At 37.8% G+C, this 17,178-nt stretch overlaps 3 protein-coding genes across 6 annotated transcripts; 1 reads left to right on the top strand and 2 right to left on the bottom strand.

Moving 5' to 3' along the window:
* Nucleotides 1-227: 227 nt before the first annotated feature.
* LOC140943246 (uncharacterized) lies at nucleotides 228-2,905 on the bottom strand. Of its 2 annotated transcripts, none has more exons than XM_073392314.1 (3): nucleotides 2,383-2,905; nucleotides 2,159-2,227; nucleotides 228-458 (listed from the first exon to the last, which is right to left on the bottom strand). In XM_073392314.1, exons 1-3 carry the CDS (start codon nucleotides 2,763-2,765, stop codon nucleotides 416-418), a joined length of 495 nt encoding a protein of 164 aa, XP_073248415.1. In that variant the 5' UTR covers nucleotides 2,766-2,905; the 3' UTR covers nucleotides 228-415. The 2 variants fall into 2 exon arrangements, with proteins under 2 accessions (XP_073248415.1, XP_073248414.1); XM_073392313.1 differs by lacking the exon at nucleotides 228-458 and adding an exon at nucleotides 1,235-1,310.
* Nucleotides 2,906-3,300: 395 nt separating this feature from the next.
* Nucleotides 3,301-5,891, top strand: LOC140943245 (F-box only protein 22-like). The gene is made up of 2 exons (XM_073392312.1): nucleotides 3,301-4,432; nucleotides 5,397-5,891. The coding sequence occupies exons 1-2, from the start codon at nucleotides 3,784-3,786 to the stop codon at nucleotides 5,858-5,860; spliced, it is 1,113 nt and encodes a 370-aa protein (XP_073248413.1). The 5' UTR covers nucleotides 3,301-3,783; the 3' UTR covers nucleotides 5,861-5,891.
* Nucleotides 5,892-6,265: 374 nt separating this feature from the next.
* Nucleotides 6,266-16,976, bottom strand: LOC140943244 (probable tubulin polyglutamylase ttll-15). 3 transcript variants are annotated; one of them, XM_073392308.1, is made up of 16 exons: nucleotides 16,642-16,976; nucleotides 15,174-15,389; nucleotides 14,688-14,846; nucleotides 13,632-13,751; nucleotides 12,214-12,289; nucleotides 11,975-12,134; nucleotides 11,468-11,552; nucleotides 10,877-10,955; nucleotides 10,341-10,390; nucleotides 9,912-9,970; nucleotides 9,490-9,556; nucleotides 9,335-9,397; nucleotides 7,706-7,770; nucleotides 7,515-7,614; nucleotides 7,098-7,211; nucleotides 6,266-6,579 (listed from the first exon to the last, which is right to left on the bottom strand). In XM_073392308.1, the coding sequence occupies exons 1-16, from the start codon at nucleotides 16,681-16,683 to the stop codon at nucleotides 6,463-6,465; spliced, it is 1,572 nt and encodes a 523-aa protein (XP_073248409.1). In that variant the 5' UTR covers nucleotides 16,684-16,976; the 3' UTR covers nucleotides 6,266-6,462. The 3 variants fall into 3 exon arrangements, with proteins under 3 accessions (XP_073248409.1, XP_073248410.1, XP_073248412.1); XM_073392309.1 differs by having other exon boundaries at nucleotides 13,713-13,751; XM_073392311.1 differs by lacking the exon at nucleotides 16,642-16,976 and adding an exon at nucleotides 15,497-15,580.
* Nucleotides 16,977-17,178: the final 202 nt, after the last annotated feature.

The raw sequence follows: 17,178 nt of genomic DNA, 5'->3' as shown, positions 1-17,178 counted from the left end.
CAGGGAATACACACTCTAATTCTTGCAATTTTCTTCGGGCAGGCCTGTCCTTCATTTATGTGAGAATATTGAGCCACTAGAAAAGAAGCAATCATGTATACTCGTCAACAAGATCAAAATTATCAGACATTTATATTTAAATGAACCAATTTTTCGTAGACGTATATACATACATCACATGAATACACACAAAAGGAAAACTGAAATAACCTTTGTGAAAAGATCACAGGCTGACGTTATCAAAGGATTTGTATTACTTTCAACGGTATACTGAATATTTCTGTCTCCAATTTTTAGTAAAAATTTGATTAACAAAGCTACGTCTTCTCTTTCATTTTGCACAATAAATACAGGTTTAATTGTTACCGATAATAATGATAGATAATATATAACCGCTCAATATTCTCAATATTCCTCAACTGATGTCAGGAAATTTATCGTCCGTAATTCCCGGGTGCCTGAAATAAAATAAAATGAATACAGTAAATTATTATAATTTGCAGCAATAGGTCACTCACTGTAACAGGCATGTATAATATTACCCTGCGACCAGAGGTTTCTCTCTTGCATGGCTTTTAGCGTTTACGTAGTCGTTTGCGTGGCTGGTCTATCGCGTAGTTGAAATGTTTACGCCCCGTTCCTCACGTTTCAAGGTTTCATGGGTATACGTCTGTTAGCAAAGCAAATTCAAAGAAAAGCTTACATTATAGCGAGCTTCTTGTGCAATTACGCAAATCCGGCTAGGAGTACTTTGTTTTAGGCATGCCGTTTTCATTTTTAGGGCTTAACTTTTGAGTTTCAAGCGTACGTTGGCCATGTGGCTACAGTCGATAACGTAGAACGATCTCTGATGTGCCTTGCTAAGGTGAAGTTGTTGGCTTATCGCCACGAAAACTGACTTTGAAATGCATCGACGCGAGAAGTTTCGAAAAACGTCTCCGAGACAAAAGTCGATCTTCACACGCGACTAACTAAACTAATGAAGTATTATAATATATATTTCAACTCGTTTGGAAGAAAATTCATTCCTTACCAGAACTAAAATTGCTTTTTAGCCTGATTCAGTTGATCGGTTCGACGCGTTATTTTAAGTTCCACGTCTGACCCAGCATCTGAACTTAATTTCGGTCGACCCACATTAGAGTTTGTTTCGGCTCATGAAAAGTTCGATGTTTCAGTAGTTTGACGTAGGCCTAAGCTTTCTGGAGAGAACTATGTATATGCAATGCTAATACCTCTGTAATAATCCATTAGGTCTCATCGCTCAAGGTTTATACTCTTCGAGGCGTATGGTGTATACAGCAATACAGCTATTTCAAAAAACGGAGGAAAAACGGAAGAAAAGCAAATGGTCTTCAAGCCAAGACCCCAAGGTAATGTGGGTAGTTTCAAATCCGTCTTTTTAGAGCAAAAAATCATAATACTAAACTAGCCGTTGATTTGTATTCACCATTGATACTAAACCATAGTTACCATTTAAAAAAAAAAACAGTAGAAGCGTACCCTCGTTTTTACAAAGGCCAAAGACAAAAAAGCGTAATTAGCGTAATGCACGTGCAAAGTGTTTCTTATGCATGCTATTCTAAACATGTTGATTTTTGCCGTTCACGTTTCCTTCGCCGTCGTATTTGGTTAAACCCGCTACAGTTTGAAGGTCCTCCAACCACCTCTAGCATCAGAGTTTTTCAGAGCGTAGGAATCTCCCACATAACGTTCCAGCTTGTTCTCAGGAACAAACGTAAAGTGGTTTCTACTCCATGTACCTCATACCCCAGCACTTCCTTTATCATTATAAAAATCCCATACTAACTTGCAGTCTTGGCTAAAGGCTTCTTATTTTTCTTATCACTATGTTTTTTGATATAACTGTATTCACCATTTTCACACAGGCCATAATGCACCTTGTTTACCCCCACAATTTTGCATAACCATTGTCGGCTTCAATTTCTCTTGGGACGACCGTGATACCCAGTAGAAATTGGAAACAATGGTTAAGCAAAATTCTGGGGAGTAAACAAGATGCATTATGATCTATGTGAAGATGGTGAATGTACTTTTAGCTTTTGCGTAGATGTCGATAGATGGTAAGGTAAGAGCATCGAATTCTTGCTGTACTCCTCCTGTTACATTTGTTACAGTATAATAAATGCATACTTACTTTTTCTTCCATTCTTCGCAGATTTCTAGCAGCGTCTTGTTGCGTTTTGGTCTCGAGCGTCTATGAATTCTGGAATCACAAAGCCCATGATCAGAAATAACCGTGGACTGAACTGTTACATTGTAAAACTGGGAATAACCCTGGTAGAGGAGTATGATATATACTACACCACTGTCACTCGTTTAGATGTTAAAAATCAAGTGAGATGGTATATATGATATTACCTTGGAGTACAAACATCTTTTTCTGTCAATTCTTTCCTTTCAGGTTTTAGTTTCTTTTTCTGACCTCCCCCCTCAGGTGTTAACCGCGGCACCCTCACACCAGACCCGGCCAGGCTAAATTCTCCAATCATCTGATGCACCAATGTCCGAGTTTGTTCGATCTCACTCAACGCCCCTTCGATTCTGTCCAAAGTGTGCATGGCTGTCGTGAAGAAACGAATACCATTTTCTATCCCAGTTCCACCGGCTGTAAGGGGCCTAGATCGAAACTTGAACTCGGTAGGATCGCAACTCTCTTCAGCTTCTTGCTGTCTATCCATGATTACAGAACGGGCCTTACTAAGATCTGAGCTCAGAATGTACATGTAGTTGTCGAGCGTCATAAAAAGGTAATTAGTAAATGGCTTTAATCCAAATTTCTAATTAGTTGCTCAAAGACAACAAACCCTTGAGCATTAGTTTACTTTTCTAAAAAATGGTCTCTATGTTTGTCGGTGGGCGAAGTAAAATTTACTTTTAACAACTGTCTTGATAAAGGTATATTTTAGACGCTAATGTTTTAAACTAACTGGTTGGGCCTCTACTGCAATCGCGCTAGAAACTTTAGCCTTTCGTTTCTTTTGTCTGTCTGTGTCACTCTTTCAACTTAATTCGATGAATCAGTAAAATGTCCCAAGTGAAGTTTTTCTTTTGAACTGATCTCTTTTTACACTATACTGAAGAAAAGCTCTATCTCATTTTGTTTTGTCATAGAGCATCAAGCGGGTTAATTGTTTAGTACGCACCGCATTTTTAGCTATTCTGCACCGCTTTTGGTGTTGGTCACTGACTGAGTTTCTTTATAAGAACTTCTGATAAAAGGAACATTTTTTCAAGAAGTCAAGTCTTACGATGAAAATTGACCGCGGCACAGGGTGAGCCTCCTGAGCGTTTATAAGTAATGTGCACCATTTTCTTGTTAAAATAAGTTCTGTCTTGGTGTTACTTCTTACTAGAGTCTCCCTCAGGTAAAAAAAGACTAAGACATAAAACCTTTTACCACTCCTAGAGGAACAACCAACTTTGAAAGTAATTTCTGCTCAGGGAGTTTGTTGCTCCTTTACCTTTTCTGCGCATGTCGTGACGTTGTGTCAGGTACCAGCGACAACTTAAGGTTAATTTACATAACTGATCATTTACCGCTAAACCTCCGGCACTAAAGAAGAGTCAAGCCAAGGCAAGCATCGCTATTTTAAGTATCACCTCGCTGAGAATCGTGATGGACAGTTTTAAGATAGAACTGTTACATGGTGATTAACCGTCAAAACCTGCGCGCGGAAGAAAATCGCCCGCGCGCAAATCAGTCGAACTTGATTTCATAAATAGCGTCACAGACGCATTCAAGCGCAAGAAAAGACCAAAATGTCAAAAGAGCGTGATCGTTCGTATCCGTTTATCCTCTGTGTTCCAGAGATATTAGACATGATTCTACGATATCTTCCGGCTAGAGAACTACGCACAACAGCCAGAGTTAACATCTTGTGGAGGAATATTTCTATGCGCATTCTCCATTCACGTACCTCATGGAGCATTTATTACCTCGCTGACAAGCTCATCACAGGTAACGAAATTGACACTATAATCGAAAACATGTACACGGAACCACGATTGGTTATTCACTTAAGCCATCGAGAAATCTGGTTCACGAGGAGAGAACCTCGAAGACGAAGAAACGAAGAGCGCCAACTCGTACGATCTGTGTTCAATTTATACTCCAAGCTTCCGCCAGGATGCGTTACGCTTGGTTGTACTACCGAGCGTATTGTCTTTCAACAGCCCATTGACGAGTTTACCCCTGATCAGATGCTTCACCTTAAAGCTGGACACGCTTTCATGTGTGCACCTTACATGCCTGGTGTGAAATACCATCATGTCTATTTGCGCACACCAAAACCTCCTTCTGCAAGTAACTGGTGTGCGATGTTTGATCTGCCCGCTGATACACCGGTAAAGTTGGTGATCCTAATTGCATTGTCAGCGAGCAGGGACTTTATTCCTTTCATTGCTGCAGGTAATGTGCGTTTTATTCTTGACAGTTAACTGAAATATGCTTATATTCCAGTAAAAAGTTTTCTGCTTGTGTTAAAGGTTAGTTCGGGCATTCCTCGCCAACCTGACTTCCTAAAACATTTCTAAAAGGGGGTGCCAAGTCAATTTAATTCTTTTTTACGCCATACGGGACATTTCCACACAATTTTGTCGGGACATTTCTTTGTAATTTTTTGGATTTTAGGCAATTGGCGTAGATTCAAGGGAGTTTAATACAGAAAATAACTAAGGCAGATTCATGTTTTTTTCTCGTTCTACATTCTGCATTTGGCGTATACATTCGTCACGTTGTCGAATGAGCTCGTCATTTTGCTTATGCATTCAGTTAGTTTTTTCCTCTATAAAGCTACGGTCCCCTAAAAGTAACGAAAGCCTTTTTACGCTATTTAGACGGGCGCATGTCCAACTTAGTAAACTAATGTTTGAACTTAGCGGAAAGGCGCGGTTTGGCTAGCGATTGAATTTAAAAAAATGACTGACGGGTTAAATGCGTTCAGCTATTGATGGGTACGTAGCAGATGGTAGACACAAGACCAAATTTGTTTCGCGCAGTATTGAGGAAGTAAAAGGTGACAGTTAAGCTGCAACAGTATTGTGTGCAACAAATTTCTCCACAACGCAGTTTACGCTATTGAACTCTAAAAAGTGGTTCGATATTTAAATTTAACGTTGCAACCATTTCCATCCTTGCCAAAGAAAAATTAAGACTTGCACTTGTTTTTAGGTTGAATAGAAGAGTAATTTTTAAAAAAATCGATTCTCAGTTTTCGGTTTTCTTTGTTTCCTGTGTTTTTAGAGTTTAAAGAAATACACAATACCAAATAATATTATGAATCGTGACACTTTCTTTAACGTCCGACATCATACGGTGCAAAACAGAATCCCGGCATTTGACCTGATTTGACATAATATACCTTCCGTTTCAGGAATCAGGGAGACATATGGTAACCAAGTGGTCGTTTTTGCCGGGGTTGGTCACGACCGTTTATTCATCGACGGACTGGTAAAAAGAGCAAGAGTTGTCGCTATTTTCATTTCTGGCGAACGGTTCCGAGCATGCGCCGGAATATTAAACCGCGGAAACAATGCCGACTTTTACACTCCGGCTCACGAACTCGTAGAAGAAGCGAGGTTAGAAGGATTTTCACCAAAATTCTCGCTACTCTTTACTTCTAGATTCGTTCACAAAGGACAAGCTTTCTATTCTAGCTCTCAAACTGCTTTTAAAGAAGGGTTTTCGAATATTCCCATGCTCGGATTTTATTCATACGGTGAATACTGTCTGACCCCGAGTGACTCTGGGATAACAAGGATTAATGAATACAAACGACATATGAGATACAACTCTGCTATTTACTGCGTGTGTTCCCATAGAAACGAAGCAGAGTAGTAAACGATAAAGTAAAGGAAAAATTCTTGAATATTCCATTTCTATATTTTTTTAGAAGTCGTTGACCAGCAATCCCGAGTAAAATATCCGCCAGCGGAAAAAAAATACAAAATAAAGTAACTTTTAAAATCATGTTCGAAAACCATTTTTATTTTCTCCGAGGTATTCAAGCAAACATGTCATCTATACCTCAACTTGCATCCTTAATTTGGGACGGAAATACAAACAATTTTAAAATTAAAGACCTGGCCCCGGTTGTTCAAACGCTGGATAGCGCTATCCACCGGATAAAAATCTATCCAGTGGATAACGCAATTGATTTCCCTAATACTTATCCACTGGATAGTGATTTATCCGGTGGATAGCGCTATCCAACGTTTGAACAACCGGGGCCAGGAAGAAACAAATAATTATAATATTTTAATAGAACTTTAAACAACAGACCAAAGTTTCTACTTTTTCAGTTGTATTTATAGTTCCCTGCATCTGAATTTACCGTTATGATAAGAAAAACGTTTTTCGAAAATCAGGGCGCACCGTTTTGTCTCTCAGTTATTTCACAGATAAAAAATAATAAATACTAAATAATTACATAGTAAAGACTAAGCACACCATGATATATCGCGTTGACACATGGCTTGAAACCACTGATGCATGAGCTGATTAGGCGAACTCAAACTTAATGCAGGACTATCTTTCCTTGTTTCTCCTGTGTGAGTCTAAAGCAAAATAAAAGAAAAACAGGAAAGAGAAAGAGGATTGAATAACAGATATTCAACAAATTTATACTAATGATAGTGTGACGAGCTTACTTTTACTAGGTTTCACAAGAACGACCAACCGCTATCAGATTTGTTCTTGGGCGTGCACGAAAATCCTATGGGGTGTGTGGACAAAATTCTCTGATGTAACATTCTAACCTGCATACATGTAGCTCCCAGTGGTAGTTTGGTTTGAAAACTAAGTTATTAGAGGGGGGGAGTATATAATTTGAAATAAGTTCGACACTACTGTCTTCGTCGCTAAAGAAAGACTCTATTTGTCTACTCATGCATTAAACGAGCCGCGAAGCCCACGAGAGGGAAAGTTGTTTCTCCTCCTCATTTCTATCGGCGGCTTCGCCACTCGTTTAAACAGCAAATTCTTCACCGCACTCTACCGACGCCACCTACGCAGGCAAAAATAGTCCAGCGAAACATCTTTTGTTTGTTACCGTTCATCACATTATTGCACTTACCAGGGGAAGGGGGTAAACTCTACGGTATCCTCCCCTGTGGTGATGCTCTAAATACGCAGCTTTGATAAACTCTCGTTCATTCTCCCTAAGACAAGGGTAACATAGACGACATTTCTAAGGAAAGAAACAAAAGACATGGCGCGGATTAACTAGGAAAGGTTAAGACGGAATCCACCAGGAAATTGGGTAATTTTAATTTTCAGTAGACAAAAATCTTGTACCAGAATAGTTTAAAGCATATTACATTCTTTTCTACATTTTTCAAGGACTAGCGCACAGGTTGTCGAAACGTCAGTCAATGTCAACAACAGTCCTATTCAGGACTACGTTCAGCCGGACGATCATACTCAGCCTATTTATGAAAAGATTCCAAAGCAAGGATAAGATGATGACTGAAAATAACCACAGGACACCTACCTCACTATAACAGCTCTTGGAACATTCTTTACTTGAACAGGTCTCGTACAAAACCTGGGTGTCGTGATCACTGACTAACATGTCTTTTTCAGAAGGCGAGCTTTGAAAGCAAGGTATCTGTTATTAATACAACTGACTGTGAATTCTTGACTGTTAGCAAACATTTTAAGACTTTGGAGGAGTTTCCTTACCTGTACTTCAAACTATGGTCCAATCTAGTAGCTACTCCCACTAAACCAAGAAGATTAAACACAACCTAACAAATATAATAGAAAGTTAACATTAACCATATTTAAAAATGCTAAGTAAACCCAGTTTCACTTATTTACATGTACATCTCATTTACATGTACATCTCATTAAAAATACATGGTCGAGTTGTTCAAAGCTGGGTTAAGATAACCCAGGGTTAGTGCGAGATTTGAATTCAGATTTGAAAGCTTAAAAAGGTTCAGTTTTAATTCTTTTTGTCTACAAGTTGATGTTTGAAAGCTCTAAATATGACAGAGAAAATTATCCGAGAAAATGCTTTTGAACACAAGAAAAAGAAACCCGGGTTAAATTTAACCCCCGGTTAAGCGCTAATCGGCCTTCGAACAACTGGGCCCTGAAGTATAACAAAACAGCATATTTGTTAAATTCCTCTTTCTTTGTTCACTCATACCGGATATGGCTTCTGTTCACACACAAGAACGGTTTTGGTGGCGCGATTTCAGTGACGGAGTCAAGCTGCGTCGCGCCGATCTCGAAAGTGGAGAATCACATATCGGATAAGTGCAATACTTTGGTGCAGTGTGAACACCTATTCAACGGAAGTAAATAAGTAGTATCGAGAACTGGGCTCACTGAAATGGAAGTAAATATTGAGGAATAGTGAGGACTGGAATTTCGTGTAGCAAACGATGTGCGTGAACGACTTGTGGCGGCCTGGGGCCCGTTTCTCGAAAGTCCAGGTAACTTTTCGGGCCCGAAATTAAAAATTCAAATCGAAATATAAAGAATGAGAGCGCCGGTCCTGGTTAGCAAACTACTCCATTTTGTTTTATTAACTGGTAGTTTTATCATGTTCGATGCAAAACTATTGAAACCTTAATCTTTAATGTAAACGGAGACAGCTTACCGGGCCCGTTAATTATCGGGACTTTCGAGAAACGACCCCCTGGGCCGTTCCTGTTCATACTACACCCAATAGTTTTTCGTGGCGTCGCAAAAAACTATCCATTATAGTGTGAACATAGACTAGATTAGATTTCCCACAATCCCGCAATTCTGAAACCCAAACATGAAAAGCAAGTTATTACGGTACCACTGGTAAGTACTACTCAGTATCTCTCCCATGATTTCAATGGCCAAAAACTGGAACTACCTTGTACACCACAGTAAACCGTAAAACAGGAAAGTACTACTCAGTAGCCTTCATTTTAATGCTCACACTTAAGCTTTTCACCCACAGACTCAAAAGTAGAACCACCTTGCACAGCATAATAAACAGTACCACAGGAAAGCACTGCTCAGTAACTTTCATTTTAGTGGTTACACTTTTTCGTTTCCGCCCACAGAATCAACACTGGGACAACTTTGCATGGCATAATGTAAAGTACAGGAACGTACAGGAAAGGCTAATGTTGCGCTCGACTTGTAGCTTTCACTTGAATTAACATTCAAGATGAAAGTGTTAAGGTACGAAAAAAACTACAAACAAAGAAACCAAAAACGAAATACTACATGAAAGTACTCCTTACACACAGTTCAAGAACAGGTCTACTCAGAAGCTGTGATTATGGAGGAGACTGAGAATACTGAGACAAGCTACTAGCATACCTGTTCATACATGAGTTTATTATGTGAATGTGCTGCTGAAGACAGGTTAGGGGACATATTCACCTAAAAAATACCAGGTAATATTAGGATTAATCACATTACATTGTATCTCAGCCATGATGCAGTTAAAGGCTGTAACAACAAACACTGATTACCTCCATAAGCCATACTTTCATGTCGGCGTCAAGGATAAAATCAAAACGAACCATCTCAAAGAAATTTCTGCAAGAATAATCAAGATGGAAAACATCAGTAGCCTATTCATGTCTTTATACTCGTGTCAGTAATTTCAACTGTTATCTATCGTTTTTACGGACTTGCACCATAGTACCAAGTCTCCCTTTACTAGTCGTTCACTGTTCATTATATCTATACAAAAATATGTAGTTTTATGCCATCGTCATCCATAAGAATTTATTTTGAACAGTTTCAACACTTTCTTTCCTACTGTTTGAACTGAATTGTCAATTTGAGACTGACGCTCGCCATTTGCCCTAAAAGTGGTTCTAAAACTCCCTAATGCGTTATGCCTTGTTTGAATTACGGCACCCGCCTTTCACAAAAGTTGTCCACTTACCTCGTGGATCTGTAAGTTGCACCTGCCATAATCATATCTGGCTCCTTTCTTAAATAAACCTATGAAATAAAAAAGAATTTTAAATAAATTAAATTGAGTAGGTAAAAAATGCGATTAGGCTTTTGTACAGCTCCCTGTGCAGGCCCGGTTCGTATGAGCAGTTCGTATGCTTTCTAAATGAACGACCAGGAAACGCTGCAGCACTGAATAACGACACTCGATCCTAAATGAATAAGGGTAGTTGGTACCAGTTTATACCAGAGATAACTTTGATTTTATGATTTGTCTATTCGTTCGTCTAAATAAAATTTCATCATCATCATCATCACCAACGTAATCGTAATCGTCATCGTCATTTGTTTGTTTTTCCTAACAAATGTACAGTACAATATTTAAATCCAATGAAACAACAAACTAAGTAGTCATTACCTCTGCAATGGCTTTGTAAATATCATTCCACATCTTATTAACATCTTTACCTACAAGACAAAGCGCCGCCTGGTTAGCTCAGTTGAGTGAGCACCGGTCTGCTGAGCGGGAGGTCGCGGGTTCAAACCCCCGCCGGACCAACACTCAGGGTCTTTAAATAACTGAGAAGAAAGTGCTGCCTTTGTAATGACATCTGCAAATGGTTAGACTTTCTAGTCTTCTCGGATAAGGACGAAAAACCGTAGGTCCCGTCTCATAGCACTTTCACTGATTTGTTCTTGTGGGATGTAAAAGAACCCACATCACTATTCGAAAAGAGTAGGGGTCGTAGACCCCGATGGTGTGGCCAACCTTTAAGGGTTGTGGGAGTGGGTTGGGATGGCACCTCGCATGGGACCCATGAGTGCCGTTCGTGCACATTCCCTCTAGGCAGGCCTGTGTCCAGAAAAGCTGGTAAATAAGATAAGAGGAAATAATACCCATGTTCATGTCCGTTTTATTAAATCTGACAAAGAAATAAAGGAGCAGTAACATACCATTTTGTTTAAGGTATGTGTTTAGTAAAAGTTTCCGACTGTACTTTCCGTTTTCCCATAGTTTCTTCAGAGATGGTAACTGAAATAAAGGCAAGATAACCAAATTTGCTGTAGAAAAATCCAACCAGGTGACAGCTGAGGCTAACAGAACGCAAAATACTGGACTAAATATTGAATTAAGGATGGTAGACCGTTATTAAGAGGAGAAAGACACCTAAAAACAAGAGATGAAAAGGGAACAGAACAGAAGGGAACAGAAAAAAAGGGAAACGAAAGTGTAATTAAAGGAAATGAAGTGAATCAAAGGGAATGGAAGAAGGGCAAGGAAGTTAATGAAATAGAAGCTTTTTTTTGTTGTTTTTTCTACTTTTGCAATTTTGAAACTGTCCATAACATACTGTTTCTAAGAGAAATTAAATATTATTTTTATTCATGTTTCAGGGTCTCCGTCAGCTATATATTTCAGTTTATCTTATTGTACAAAAATATTTGCAACTAGTTAAATGAAATAAGAAAGAAAAGAAGAAAAACCAACAAAACAGACAAAAGGGAAGGGATGGAAAGGGAAACAGAGGATTTTAGCTGTAATACCTCCCAGGGTTGTGTGTAAGCATCTTCCACCACATACTTCTTAGTATCTTCCGGATCAAATGGATAATAATCCTTCTCACAAAATCTACAGAACAAAAATAGCGATGTTCTTCTTACAGAGTACTACAAGCATCTCAGAGGATTGTTTCCAAACAACATCACCATATCTACAAGTACATGCATGGCTTTCTAAGGTTTGACTGAATGGGAAGGTTTAGCTATCAGACCCAAGCAGGGGCACTACAATACCTCTGTCCAAAGTGCTTCAAGACTCTGAGTAATTCCTTATTTCAAGTGTAAAACGGAACAATATTATTGAGACTTAACGATAGAATCTAGCCTCAAAGCCATACTCCTAATCACATCATGAAAAAAAAGAAAGATTTAAAATGAAAACTGCAAGGCCTTCATAGAAGGCATATTCAGCTGCTATAATGATATCACTTTTATGAGAGTGATTCACTTACATTCAGCTTATGAATACAAAATGGCTAAAACAAGTCATACCTAATTAGAACTTCTTGGTCATAGACATAAACTCTCAGAGGATCAATAGATGTAAGTACAGTGTACAGTCCAATGTCAAACTTCCGTTTATCAATGAGAAGTGGGTTAGCAATGTACTCCTGGATAAAATGATCGTCAGATCCCTTGTTCAGATCAAGTTCTGTCAAAAGAAACCATAAAAATGAAGACAAAATTAGACAGGAATTATACACTCATGAACTAGGAAATCTGAGTAGTACCTTTAAGAGACTTGATTCGTATTCCTCTATGATTATTACTCTTCTCCACCCACAGTTTCTGGGGATGGTTTTTTATCTGTAAATCATAAAACTAGCTGAGAATATTGAATCAATATAATAATAATGATGATGATGATGATTTATGTCTTGCTAATATGACCAGTCATATTATTAAGAAGACAATATTGCCAATCTTAATTTTGTTTGGCCAGGCAACATGACCAGCAGCTGTTACTTTCAGCCCTGTAAGCCATGTCAGCAGTTCAAATTCTGAGTTATGGCCCCAAAAGATCTTTTCAAACTTTTGAGGTCCATTGGTTGAACATATTATTCTGTGGTATACATGTATTTTATTTAACAATTATTCCACAGGGGCGCATTGGATATGAGATGGTAGATAGGCAACAAGGCGCGTAGCGCCGAGTTGGCTATAATCATCTCGTATCCAACAAGGGCGAGTGGAATAATTGTTTTATTAAAAATGCCCACAAAATCTTGTTGAATCTCCCCAACTAGAACAAACTGGAAAAGACAAGAGACTTCCGTTATTCACATGTCACACGTATATCAAAACTGTCAACGGATTCGCCTGGACTGCATGAATGAAAAATCAAAACATTGTAGCGATGAGCATTAGTTTTTTAAAAACTCATTGGGATTCTAGGATTTTACACAGCAGAACAGCTAAAAAAACCTGGCAGATAATGTAAAGGAAAAGAATTTTTAAGTAAAAACCGTCGAAATTACTGTGAATTTGGATTTTCGGTGCAGTTATAAAAGTAAGAACAACGGAGAAAAACTATTACCTCGGTCGCTTGTTATGAAGTTGTTTGAAGCCACAAGCTGGTTTTGCTGAACGAGAAAAGAAGCTATACTGCCGCCTCGATTGCTCTAGTGAATGGCTGCATAGCCTGTATTAATATTGTAGCTGGTTAATTGTGATTTATATTTTTGATGTCGGATAAACGAGCCGCAGTTATCTATCGGCGAGTGACTCGATCGGCAAATGGCTTCACGATCATGAAGAAACAACACTTGTCATCTTTCGTAGCTGGTCAAGGTACTTTAGTTCCAAGAGTTTTCATGTGTTTTTCGACAAACTTTCAAACAAGCTCTTGTGGGTTTTTTGTTTGTGTTTGTCTTTTTTCTTTTGATGAAATTGCATTTCTAGTATTCTAAGAAATGAATTAAAACAATTTGCTTCGGGCGCCGTTCTATCCTTCGCGAAAAAAAATCTCAGCTGGCTTCCAATTTTAAACTGACGCATACACCAACCATATATGGAGAGCATGGTATAATAGCTCATATACCATAACGGCTAAGCCAATCAAAATGCTAGAATTGCAATATCCAATGATTCAGTTTTTAATAATACATGTGATAACATGTACTTAATTAATAGTGAATATTGAACTTGCCTCTTCCAAAAATTTGTCAGAATCCTTTGGTATCACAAAGGCTGGTGGAATAAATGGAAAGTGATTGACAGCCAAGCTTACTTTGTTTGTTATGTAACCTGATCCAGGAAAATGATTAATCTGGAAGAAATAGATAGCATAATTTAGAATAAAATACTTTGGTAGTCTCAAAAATCTTTAAAAAAAGATTAAGGATTAAAATAGTATTTTACAAGGCTAAATGGTTTTAAACTATTTAAAATAACCAAATAATTTCAGGTACAGTGGAACCCTGCCTAACAGCCACCTCAGTAATATGGTCACCTCATTATTACAACCACTTTTTTTGGCCCGGCAAAACAGTCATACATTTTCTTGTAAAAAAAAACGTTTATTCGATCACACATAAATACGGCCAAGTCAGCCATGTTTTAAAATCCCAAACAGTAGAATCTTTTACCCAGTTAATGTGGCCACTTGTATGAAAAAATGTAGAAAATTAAAGTGCCTGTGACATGTTAATGTCAGTGATCTAGCAAGAGCTTGTTCTTGTTCTGTCTTCAGACTACAGTACACCTAAAATGCATTTTTTGCAGTTAAATGGCAGTGTTTTATGTACTAAAAAAAAGTTTCAAGTAGTTTTTGCAATTACTGTACATGATATCTACATTCCGGTTGTTTATTGGAGAGAACAGTTGTTCATATTCATGAATTAGGGCTAGGAAACAAAGGAAATTGAGAATCAATCTAGGTTAAATCAAAATAAACCTGAAATCAAATTTGACCTGTAACATATACATGTAAACTCAGTTATAGTTCAGCCTCTTGCAGTTCAGATTCCAAGAATAACAAAAGTATACATATCAGTGAGTTTTGATAAAAAAAAAAAATGAGAAGTAGAGTTTTAGTTTGGCTTAATAGAGTGCTTATATGCTTTTTCTTTACTCATGCATAATTTGTGAAGAATACAGTAATGACTGTTATAAAGACAGACCCATTTAAGAGGGAAAGATCAACTTTTGGTCATTTTCAATGAGGTTTTAATAAGCTTGCTATTATATCTAATAAATTTCTAACCTTTTGATGAGGTTCTAAATTTTGCAGCATTTCTTTAAGTTCACCAAATGGATAATCATGTGACCACATGACGTCAAAAAGTCGATTACGTGATTCTGTCCGGGTGTAACCAATGCGGCTGAACACAGCTATCACATGATTCAAGTAGCCTGTTCTCAGCTGCAATGAAAGTTAGAATATTGCACTTTTTATGATTTCACTTTTCCTGAAATTTGTACCTCTTAGTTTGAAGAGTCTACAGTCTGTCTTTCTGTTAAAAGTTGCAAAAAAATATTAAACATACCTTCATGAGTGAGATATGGATAAGAGAATCTATGCATAGTTTTAGATAATCATGCATGTATAACAAAGACATATTTATTGCAGGTACAAAAAGAAAAAATCATTGAGGATTTTTCAAGCAATTTGTTCAACAAATGTAAAGCCTGTCTGAGTTCAACAGACGAGAAAACACTGCAAAGTCCATGACTAGTAAAGGTTTCTTACATTTTTGCCATTAATCCAAACAATTGGTCTGCTTGAGCTTCCAAACTCGGGATCACCAACAGCCAAACCAGCATTTATGCTTCTTAGCTGATAAATATTTATTAGAATAAGAAGCACACCAAAGCACAGGCACCCCATCATAAGGTACATCATACGCTGAGTCATGTGGAATCCAAGATGAGGGTGCGGATGATACTTGGAGTTATCTGATGCATACTGCAAACAAAAAGACAAACATCAGTCATGGAGGCTCAACATGTACAAGTATATGTCTACTATGGGCTGATTACATCACAACAAACATTAATCTTCTTATAACTTACAACTATCAGTCTCCTTATCAACTAAGGCAAAACTACATTGTTCATGTAATTTGATGCACTTGTACAGTCAAATACAATAATTACTTATATTAGAGGATTGACCCTTGCTAGCAGAGTTTTCTTTGCTGCTACCGTTATATGTGTTTTAGCTAAGGACAAAAATGTAATGAATACTCTACCCGTGATTTAAAGCAAAACTGAGCATGCACCACTGGTGTTGCTAAGTGACTAAACAGTTTAGTACATGCTTTTTAAGCCCACTGAACATGATGATGTGAATACTCTGTGATGCATGAAACAAACAATTGCAAGGCTGTTTTGAATAGGTATCACAGCAAACAAAAGCTGCAAAAATATTACAATCATTTTTCATTATCAATCATGAAGAATCTTTAACCCCCTATTTTTGTGGTTAGAAATAAAGTTTTACGAGATCTCTTATTTAAGGATGATATATTTGTTCACGTTTAATTTTAATTTTCACTTCTCTGTTCAATCAACCATCTCAAAGCATTCACCAAATTTGATGAGTCATCCTGTGTAATAACCAAGACAAAAGCAGTAAAATTTTACAATTTCCATATGAGTTTAGCTGTCCAGTTTACAGAAAAAAGAAATGAATTAAAAAATTGGATTTTCAAAATAACCACAAACTGAATAACACATGAAAGGCATAAAATAACAAGACGAGTTGTCAAATATGGCACTTTTTCAGATTAGCGATAAAAAATTAAGGGGCCATGTCAAAAGAACTGTTTAATTGTTTGTGTTTTGTTTAGCCATAGCTAGTATGGTTTAGCTGACGGCGCGACATAAGGCAGCTGTCATCAAAAACTTCTCAACACAGAAACGACTCTATGGCAACAAATTCTGCAAGGAGAAAAATTACAATTACAAAAAAGGATATTCGTTCGTCAAGTTCTAAACTAATTACTAAATTAAGTCCCAACTTAGCATTCCATTCATCATATTCTGTCTACTATTTGTAATAAACAAGGTAAGCAAAAAGTAGCCAGCAGCAACTGAAAGTTAAAAAACAAATGAGAAAAGGCAAACTTGCATTGAGTCAGCCAGTCGATATTTTAACAAAAGAGCCGTTTTTTTATCTTCCACACTGTTCCCTTCACCTTGTTTCATTTTCTTACCTTAAATTCTGATGAGCGTTTAGAAGACTTCCAGGGCCACATTGTAAAAGAACAAATCAAAACGGTGCACTGAAGTAACTGAGCGTGAGTAAAATGCGCTTGCCAAATGGCAGCGGTTCGTGACAGGTTCGCTCACGTGCGTTGTTCGAACTTTTTTCCAGCCTGAAAGTCAAGGTTGAAGTAATGCGGTCATAATATTGGCTCTTCAATACTTCGTAAATAATTGAGCTTTATCCGTTTCCTCGTGAAAGGCTATGGTATGATATTCAAATGAATTTAGAACAACAGGAGCAAAGAGATTTCACCAGTTTACATGTACCTTGCGTTGAACCCTTCTTGCGTTACTGAAAGAGCTGAGAGAGACTGGTAGCGACGTTTGGTAGGTACTTCACACACTTCACATATGATTCCCACGTTTGTATTTTACCGCTGACAAATTTTTCGATTACACAGCAGGAGCAGTCATTCGCTTTCGTTCCTGGTTCACAAATCCTGACACAAACTGCAAACGAACTCGCTTTTCAAGACCTTAAAGAA

This window comes from Porites lutea, chromosome 7 (assembly GCF_958299795.1).
Source record: "Porites lutea chromosome 7, jaPorLute2.1, whole genome shotgun sequence".
Classification (NCBI taxonomy): Eukaryota; Metazoa; Cnidaria; class Anthozoa; order Scleractinia; family Poritidae; genus Porites; species Porites lutea.
Note: the sequence above shows the minus strand (reverse complement) of the source record. Positions and strands in the feature narration are given on the sequence as shown.

Excerpts from the sequence above, each read along its gene's own strand:
- LOC140943246 (XM_073392313.1), bottom strand. The coding sequence starts at position 2,765 with ATGACGCTCGACAACTACATGTACATTCTGAGCTCAGATCTTAGTAAG. Across the intron at positions 2,228-2,382 it reads AAAGATGTTTGTACTCCAAG|AATTCATAGACGCTCGAGAC; the intron begins GTAATATCATAT and ends TTGTGATTCCAG. Across the intron at positions 1,311-2,158 it reads TGCGAAGAATGGAAGAAAAA|CTGTATTGCTGTATACACCA; the intron begins GTAAGTATGCAT and ends TTTTTGAAATAG.
- LOC140943244 (XM_073392308.1), bottom strand. The coding sequence starts at position 16,683 with ATGTGGCCCTGGAAGTCTTCTAAACGCTCATCAGAATTTAAG. Across the intron at positions 10,391-10,876 it reads CACATACCTTAAACAAAATG|GTAAAGATGTTAATAAGATG; the intron begins GTATGTTACTGC and ends TTTGTCTTGTAG. Across the intron at positions 7,771-9,334 it reads ATAAACTCATGTATGAACAG|GTTGTGTTTAATCTTCTTGG; the intron begins GTATGCTAGTAG and ends TATATTTGTTAG.
- LOC140943245 (XM_073392312.1), top strand. The coding sequence starts at position 3,784 with ATGTCAAAAGAGCGTGATCGTTCGTATCCGTTTATCCTCTGTGTTCCA. Across the intron at positions 4,433-5,396 it reads TATTCCTTTCATTGCTGCAG|GAATCAGGGAGACATATGGT; the intron begins GTAATGTGCGTT and ends CTTCCGTTTCAG.